At 40.1% G+C, this 9,716-nt stretch overlaps 2 gene segments (V, D, J or C); one reads left to right on the forward strand and one right to left on the reverse strand.

Moving 5' to 3' along the window:
* The first annotated feature begins 2,312 nt into the window (after positions 1–2,312).
* LOC130547441 (Ig kappa chain V-III region VH-like) lies at positions 2,313–2,779 on the forward strand. The segment is given in 2 exon segments: positions 2,313–2,364; positions 2,457–2,779. Coding segments are annotated over 2 exon segments (375 nt in total).
* An 863-nt stretch (positions 2,780–3,642) lies between these two features.
* On the reverse strand, positions 3,643–8,903 carry LOC130547442 (Ig lambda chain C region-like). The segment is given in 3 exon segments: positions 3,643–4,071; positions 4,898–4,949; positions 8,796–8,903. Coding segments are annotated over 3 exon segments (474 nt in total).
* Between the last annotated feature and the right edge of the window lie 813 nt (positions 8,904–9,716).

Genomic DNA, 9,716 nt, shown 5'->3' on the forward strand with positions numbered 1-9,716 from the left:
AAATATATTTGGACGAAGGCTTTTAACCAAACAGTTGTTGGACCCCATTGACTCCCATAGTAGGACAAATGACAACGGTAGACAAAACTGACCCAGAACTGTTTGCTGTTCTACATTTGGAACAACTCGAAGGTGAGTAAATGATGACAGAATTTTCATTTTTGGGTGAAATATCCCTTTTCTATTAAATCTCTGGTTGTTATTGTTATTGTTGTTGTTGTTGTTGTTGTGTACACAGAAGTCTGTGGAGTACATTTTGTTTCTTTAGAAGTTCAATGCAGTTCTTTGCTGAGATGCTTATTGGTGGAATCTGAGCTTAAATTCATATACCTGACAATTTATTAATATAGATCAGTGAAGTGAGCTGTTCATCATATCTGTAGTTTCTCTTCACATAAAAACATATAAAACAAGTAAAAGTCAAATTAAATAACCAAATACAAGGATATCCTGTTTAAACTGTATTTCTGTCAGGACCACTGTCATCAAATATTTCAACAAAAGCAATATTTAAGGTTTGCTGAATGAAACTGTTCTGGGCAAACTGGGCGGGAGCGCAGCAATACATGTACCCCACCTGGGGAACCAGAACAGTTCATGATGAGTAACAGAATAAAATGAAAATGATCTGACAGAGACAGGCAGATATGGAGAAGTTGGGAATGGAGGTGGGTTTTTTGTGCGGCACAATTAAGCAGCTGATGAAGAGCAAAGAAAGGCAACTTAAATAGGACGCAGTCTAGTGTGTGTTGTATGACTATTGGACAACTTTGATTAGCTGCACCTGATGTGATTGGCTGATGCAAGCTAGACTCACATGACCTGCCAGAACTGACACTACGCTTGATGTTTATATTGATAACATATTGAAGTGATTGATGATTGAGATGTGGTGTGATGTGTCTCTAGAGGAAGTGATTTTGAATAAAGAGAGGAAATGTTGACAGGTTTGTGCTGTTAAAGTGTGGACGGCTCTGTGATGTGAACATCTGTTCAACACACAAGCAGAAATCACCATGAGCTCATACATCTTCATCTGGACACTAATCATCTTTATTCAAGGTACATCATTTTCATTCTACTCACTAAACTCCATCATATCACTTCATGTGATGATTGTCATTCAGTCATAAGTTGAATGTAGATGTTGTAAGTGTGATGGATGTTTGTATCAGTTACAGATTGTCAAGCTGAGATCACAGTGATTCAGACTCCATCAGTGAAACCTGTTACAGTAGGAGAGACGGTCACTCTGAAGTGTAAAACCAGCAGAGATGTGTTTTGTTGTTACACAAGAACCAGCAGTGACAGATCTGGTTCAGCTCTCAGTGGAGTTCAGGACATTATTATGTCAGAGTTTTCACAGTGGTGGAGTGTTGACATCGTGATAAAGAGTCAAACAAAAACCTCACACACGCACTGCTTTGGTGTTTTGATGATGTTAATCACAAGAGATTTATTTAAGATTCATCAGTAAATGCAGCTTTCCAATGATTAAACCACCTCATTATCATTTTATTGTGCAAACTTTATCAAAGAATTTAGATGATGAAGCTGAAAATGAGCAATTCAACACAATGTACTGTCAATAAATCAGTTATTGAATCTTACAGCAACATGAGCTGATGTGGTTGTAGACTGATGAGAGGTGAAGATCACACACAGAGAGAGAGAGAGAGAGAGAGAGAGAGAGAGAGAGAGAGAGAGAGAGAGAGAGAGAGAGAGAGAGAGAGAGAGAGAGAGAGAGAGAGAGAGAGAGAGAGAGAGAGAGAGAGAGAGAGAGAGAGAGAGAGAGAGAGAGAGAGAGAGAGAGAGAGAGAGAGAGAGAGAGAGAGAGAGAGAGAGAGAGAGAGAGAGAGAGAGAGAGAGAGAGAGAGAGAGAGAGAGAGAGAGAGAATACAGACTCTTTGTGTGCTTGAAACCCAGTGTTTGAGTTCATCTCATGAATCTCATCATTACTGTAAACCTTTATGATCTCAGTCTCTCATCTGTGCTGTTTTATTCATTCAACTTATAACAGATTCTCAATGATGAATTTCAGTTTATTCAGTAAGAGTAAAATAATCAATCTGATGTTTATATTTGTAATGATAATTTTCTTCACTCCACCCCTGAAGAAAATTAACGCTTGTTTGTTTATGTTTGTATTGAAAAGACTCTTCATCACAGTGTGGACTTTATAAGTTTAGTAGGAGGTTTTGTAAATGACGTGGAGTGTTTTGCATGATCAGCTCATGCTTCAGTGCTTCAGTGTGTTTAACTGTCTCTAAGTTTCTCACTTTACAACACAAAACACACAACAAACACACAAAATGAATCTCTTCATCATCACCTTCATGTGCATTCTTGCTGTTTTTATTCAAGGTAACAGAATTTAATCTTTAATGTTTATTTGTTGAGTCATTATTTGTTACTTTTAATGTTATTTTTAAGTCAATCTGTTTTCTTCTCAACAGAATCCAGAGGAGTTACTGTAACTCAGAGTAAAGCTGAACCTGTTTCTGAGGGTCAAAATGTAAATATAAAGTGTACAACTAATCCTGGAATAGATAGCTGGGGTTTATCTTGGTATCAGCAGAAACCTGGAGAAGCTCCTAAACTCCTCATTACTGGAGTAAATGATCGTTATGGTGACACTCCAGATCGATTCAGTGGAGATGGAGAAGAATATGGTACAGATTTCACTCTGAGCATCAGTGGAGTCAAGAGTGAAGATGCAGGACATTATTACTGTATGAGTAGACACAGCATCAGTGGTAGCTATGTGTTGACACAGTGATAAAGAGTCGTACAAAAACCTCCATCAGTCAGACACCTGAGACACGCACGCACACACACACGCACGCACGCTTTTCATTTTAAAGCATTCATTCACTTAAAAATATAAATTCTGTCATTATTTCACTCATTCTAAACTTGATGATAAATGTGTTTGAGAAACAAACAGACAGAATCACTCACAGCTGCTCATGACTTCAGAAGATTGTAAAGAACATCCACATTTTTGTTGGATGTAAACCAGTTACTAAATGACAATATGTGCATTTTTAGGCATCTTTCTCAATGCTAAATAAGCTTTAGTTGATACGATAAGAGTAGAATAAAAAACTTTCATAAACATTCAATAAATGAATCTGAGTGCTGAGATAAGAGTGATTGTGAAGTGATGAATATGAAGAAAGCTCACGTCTCATCCATCAGTCAAACTGAAGCGTCTCAGATGAGAGAATAAAGTGAGAAACAGTGAAACTGAAACTCAGATTTGCATCATCAGGGTGAGAGATTCTGTTCCTCTCATAACACAGCAGATGTTTGATGTTCCTCTAATACAATCAACACAATAACACACAACAACTACACAACACACTCACAACATATTCTATACATTTGATTTGTTCTCTTTCACTGTATATCTGTTCTTATTTCTATTTTTAAATTATTTTCATTCATTACAGACTATCATACTGTATGTAGGAGGTTACTGCTGGTTTGGTCTCGTGTCAGTTTATCTGCAGGTGTGTTCATGCTTCATTGACTGACGTTTCTTTTTATAAATGTGAATTGAAACCCTGAAGTGACAAATGACCCAAGACACGATCAAAATGAAAAGAGACAGAATGAATTGACACAATCAAATCTTATTTTTCTTTTATTGAATTTTAGCAAAAGATACTCATCAGTGAATGAATGAAGCACATATGAATAGAAACTCACTGTTGTGAGACATGAATGAGAAGAAGAGCAGAAGACAGAGGATCTATGGAGAACACTGATCTCTCTTCACTTGTCCAGTGACTGTCTGGTCTCCTCGTGTGGCCTCACAGCTCACTGAGACGCTCTTGATCCAGTCGTGTTCAGAGAGAGTCAGACTGCTGCTCCAGCTGTACAGACCGTCCTTCTGCAGGAGTCCAGCGCTGTTCTCCTGAGACCTGCTGTTCCCATCCACCTTCCAGCTCAAGCTCCAGTCTGAAGGGAAGCCCTTGCTGACCACACACATCAGTGTTGCTGTCTGCTTACTGGAAATCTCTTCACTGGACGCCGGCAGGACCGTAACTGTAGGACGAGTTACACCTGATATACAGAGAACACAGGGCAAAAAAAAGAAGAGTTGTATTGCCAAATGAAATATAAACAACCACGTTTAATAAATATTGTTTTGCCGGTTTAATCTAGTATTTTTAAAAATCAGTAAATTACAAGAAAAAAAACTGAATACATGCAAAAATTCACTTAGGATCAAGACTGTGTTGGTGCAGACTTTAAGGCTTTTAATTCTACTTTACACTTTCTATATAATGTTTACATTCACCATAGTTTCTACATAATATTTTTGTTTAACTGTGGCATGTCGGATAAAATAATGGCACCACTGGTGAAATCATGCACGAGTCTTCATAATCATTACAAATCGCTAATTGTTGTTTTTTGTAATTGTTATAAAAACATACTCAAAACAAATTCATAAACACAAAAATAAAGATTTAGAAACTACCAAAGTTAAAATGAAAAATATATTTCCCCATCAGCATTCAACATAATCCAAACCTACTAGCGATAAAACACTTTTGGCATGAATATGTGATTCCTGTAGTTCAAACTTTTTTTCTAAAACTCTGCATGATAATTATTTTAATATCGAGACGTGGAGGTTTAAGACTTTACATTATATTAAAACGTGTGCCCAATATACCTTGACATTTTTGAGCACATCAAACGTCGCATTTAGAGCACAACAGCAAGCAGTAAACAAAATAATCTCTACATTCAAATATTCAATGCGCTGCAACTGCGAAATAAAAAATAAATAAATGAAAAAATTACAATTACAAATGATACTAAGTATGAATGTGTATGAAAAAGCAACAGCAAGAACATTTTGATATAATTTTGTACTTACTGCCAACATCCAGTCTGGTGCCGCCGCCGAACGTGTACCACAGTGATAGAAACTAATAGAGCAGCTGGACAAAAACCTCTGAGCGCTTCACTAACTGTCTCTAGAACAACACACATTTATACACAACAGACATTCATGCATAGGCCTAATACAGCTTTGTTTTATTTACACAAACACATTTTTGAAAAATAACAAAAAAATGTTTTACCCAGTTTATGTTTGTCTTGTAATCATGAAGACTGAGAGAGTAGAGCAGCAAACAAACATAAATAAAGCAGTATTGAAATTCTGCCTCTTTTCACAAAAAGTTCAAAATCAACATTTAGTAAGAAACACAATATCAAATCACTGATGAATGCACAACAAATATTTTTATTAGCAAATCTGATATCTGTGTACTGTTCAGGAAGGGCCAAGAAATTAATTACATTTAAAATAAGACGAGAGAATGGATAGAGAAAAAACATGGAACACGTATAGTAATCAGAGCTGGGTAGATTACTTGGGATTTTTAATCAGTTACTGATCACAAACTACATGGCAAAATTTGTAAATCAGTGACATGATCCCTTAGATTACACATTTCTTGCAACGTAATCTGACTACTTTTTGATTAGATTTGGATTACATTTGTTTACAAGTGTCTGTTTTATCTTAACCTTTTCTTAAGATAAACAATTTTCTTGTTAAATTTTAAAACATTAAAATTATATTAAATTAAATTATAAAAATACATGAAGTACTAGAAGTTGGTCAAAGGCCTTTATACTGAATGACTGCAATACAACAGCACATGTAGTTACAATAAAAATGGTTAAAGATTAGAAAAAGGCTTTACAGTGTAGATGTCAAGTGTAGATACCAAATCAATGCACATGGGTGTAATATTCATGCAGTGATGGTCAAAACAAAAAGGATTCAGACAGCAATCTGACAATAAGATTATATTCTAAGACATAAACTTTTGTCTACATAATTTAGATCGTGGGCTGGTTGGTTGTTTTAACAGTTAAAGTGGTAGGCTTACCAAAAAATAAAAAAGTAGTATGTATCTATGTAATGTAATCTGTAACAATAAAATAGTAACTGTACTCTAATTACGAGTATTTTAAAATGTAATGTAATTCAACTACAAGATTATCTAATTACATAATCCAGATTACAAGTAATCGGTTACTACCCAGCTCTGATAGTAATATATCAATTTCAACACATATTGGTCAAGATGTATACCCTCAAAACGTAGCCTAATACAATGGTGTTAAAACAAAATGAATTGTTAAATAAAGTGAAAATTATGTTCAAAGTGCTGTCAATCAATTTAAAAAATAATCAGATTAATCACACATTTTTTCTGTGATTAATCACGATTAATCGCACATAACAATTATATTTTAAAATATACTTTTACATTTTCATAATTTCACATTTAATCTTCAAATTGATGTAGAAACAACATATTTCTTTAACGGCGTCATTATATGAATGAAAGAAAACATTTTGATATTAGTACTGTAACTGATGTCTCTATTAAATTGATTATTTTAACATTAATTATAGCCATTCAACAGTATAATTGAGAGCTATCATGTAGGAAATATACAGACGGAAGGTCTCAAACACTTTACAGTCTTTAATGCTAAATTATAAATTAAATGCAGAAGAATTCTCGTTAAAGCTACAAAATCACATTGATTTCTTCTTTTATTTTGTTCTTTGATTAACATTAGTGACAGGAGTCACAGCAGCACGTTTAAGAACGTGGCCCCTTTAAGAGCTGTCTCAGTACGCAGATCTGACCGTCACTGCACTCCCATTTTCACAACTCTTTGCATTCATTTAAGATTTTATTTTACACTTTGACGTCTGTGCTTAAGAAAATGCTAGACAAAACGGGCTTTCTGACATAATCTTGTGTGGTTTTATCCATTCAAGCACGAAAGAGAAATTAACACGGATGCGCTGTTTGACAGAGATTCACCGACGCAGCCTTCAGCCCGTGACTGTTTACACCAGACTGGACCTCGCGTTGCGTTTTGCCGCGTCCCACTTAGAAGCTGTCTATCTTCATTGAACATGTCAAAGCAACTGTTTCAAATCGCGCTTAAGTAGTTTAAAAGCCTGTACACAAATAAGAGCGTGATTACATAATGTAACGCTAGACAAAGGATGTCAAAACAAACGGATGCTGCGTTAATTGCGTTAAATATTTTTCACGCGTTAATTTGAAAAAATTAATCGCATGCGTTAACGCGTTAACGTTGACAGCCCTAGTTCAAACACAACCGCACTGTGTTAAACGGATTTAAAACAGTTATGCTTTGGCTTAGCTAAATGTTTACATTTTAAAATAACATGTTTCAATCAAGTAGATCAAAATAACATTAGATGCTCGTTCAATTTACTTAAATAAATCAAGTTAATAAAACACAATCTTCGAAAAGAAATTAAGGTTTTTGATGAAAGCATTCCAGGATTTTTCTCCATATAGTGGACTTCAATGGACTCCAAACGGTTGGAGGTCAAAATTACAGTTTCAGTGCAGCTTCAAAGGGCTTTAAACGATACCAGACGATGAATAAAGGTCTTATCTAGTGAAACGTCATTTTCTAAAAAACATAAAAATGTATATGCTTTATAAACACAAATGCTTGCCTTGCTCTGTTCTGCGATGCGCGTTCATGACTTCACGTAATACGTAGTGTAACATTTCAGGTTCCTTTCTAACACTAAGTTTCTTTCTGTGTTTTGGATCACCAGTAAAATCAAATCATATATAAAATAATAATTTCATGAAATTGCTCTTTTCTCGGTTGACCTGTAGTCCCAATCAATCTAGATGCTGAAGCACTAGGTCCCTGTGTGTACATAACAGATCTCCAAGATGTGTGCCAAGATGAGCCAGTCACCGAGATAGTTTAGTACCTGCACACCTCTCTCCCTGAGGGGAGTGAGGGCGGCTTCCACGATCTTCGTGAAGACTCGTGGGGACAGGGACAGACCGAAAGGGAGGACTCTGTACTGATATGCCTGACCCTCGAAAGCGAACCGTAGGAACGGGCGATGACGAGGGAGAATCGAGACATGAAAGTAAGCGTCCTTCAGGTCGATTGCCATGAACTAATCTTGACACCTGATAGACGCCAGGATGTGCTTCTGCGTGAGCATCCTGAACGGCAGCTTGTGCAGGTGCCTGTTCAGGGTACGCAGATCTAGAATAGGGCGCAACCCCCGTCCTTTTTGGGGATGATGAAGTACAGGCTGTAAAACCCGTTGAACATCTCGGCTAGAGGGACGAGCTTGATCGCTTCCTTCGCTAGAAGGGTGGCGACCTCGGCCCGAAGCACGGGAGCATCCTCGCCTCTGACTGAGGTTGAGAGGATGCCCCGAAACTTGGGCGGTTGTCTGGCTAACTGGATCGCGTAGCCGAGATGGATTGTTTCCCCGTTGGGACCTAGCTGATGTTGAGACGGGGCAGGAACCATCCCGGATCGACTGATAAGCGATGTAATGGCTGGGGTCGGGCCCGATGATGTTAATCTCCGTGGGGTCTTCCCGTCAGGGTCGCTTCATCTGCGACGGTTGCTGACGGGGTGGCGGTCTCCTCTTCGATGTCCTCTTCCGGGGGGCCGCCTGGTTAGGGAGCGCCGGAGAGGGCCAGGGCTGTTGGGGAGCAGACGCCGCACGGGATCTCGATGGCCTGTAGGCGGCCGATGCGTGGCGGGGTAGAATATGGCTGATCGCCTCTGTCTGCTTCTTCACTGTCGAGAACTGTTGTGAAAAGTCCTCGACAGTGTTGCCGAACAGCCCCACCTTGCGCGATGGGTGCGTCGAGAAAGCGAACTTTCTCGGCATCACTCATCTGCCCCAGGTTGAGCCAGAGATGCCTCTCCTGGACCACGAGTGTGGACATCGCCTGACCCAAGGCCCGCGCGGTCACATTGGTCGCACGTAGGGCGAGGTCGGTGGCGGTGCGGAGTTCCTGCATCAACACTCCGTCGGCCATACCCTCGTGGAGCTCTTTCAACGCCTTGGCCTGGTGGACCTGCAGGATGGCCATGGCGTGGAGAGAGGAGGCAGCTTGGCCCACAGCAGTGTAGGCTTTCGACACCAGAGATGCCGAAGCCCTACACGCCTTGGACGGGAGTCTAGGTCGACCTCTCCAGGTGGCCGCCGTCTGCGGGCACAGGTGCACCGCGACTGCACGTTCCACCTGGGGCACGTCAACATAGCCTCTAGCTGCCCCACCATCGAGGGAAGAAAGGGCGATGGAACTGGTTTGACGTGAACGAGCAAAAAAGGGCTTTCCAGGTCTTACTCAGTTCCTCATGCACTTCCGGGAAGAATGGAACCGGGATTCTGAGCGCGACTCCAAGCCGCGCCCAGAGCCCAGGTACCATGTGTTCAGCCGCGAGCATTGAGGAAGAGGCGGTGCGGTGCACTGCAGCCCAATGCTCACGGCGGCCCGGGACAGCATAGTTGACATCTCTATATCTGCTTCTTCCTGAGCTCGACCCCCCCGTGGGAGGGAGCTGCAAGGAATAGTCGGGATCGGATGCCAGCAAATCGCCCTCCGATGCTGCGATCGACATCTCATCATCATCACGCACCATTTCCGAATGCGTGACTGAGGATTCAGACGGTGTGTATCCGCCTTCTAGGGAACGGTCAGATGAGCGAGACGGGGTGCGAGCGGTCCGTGAGCGCTTGGCTGATGGATTTACGCTCGCAATAGCCCCCATATCACCCTCGCTGCTCGCCTTGGTGGACGGTAGGGTCTTAGCCACTTTCGTCACGGCCTGGGAAGCAAGCGAGGTGG

This window comes from Triplophysa rosa, linkage group LG23 (assembly GCF_024868665.1).
Source record: "Triplophysa rosa linkage group LG23, Trosa_1v2, whole genome shotgun sequence".
NCBI classification, from domain to species: domain Eukaryota; kingdom Metazoa; phylum Chordata; class Actinopteri; order Cypriniformes; family Nemacheilidae; genus Triplophysa; species Triplophysa rosa.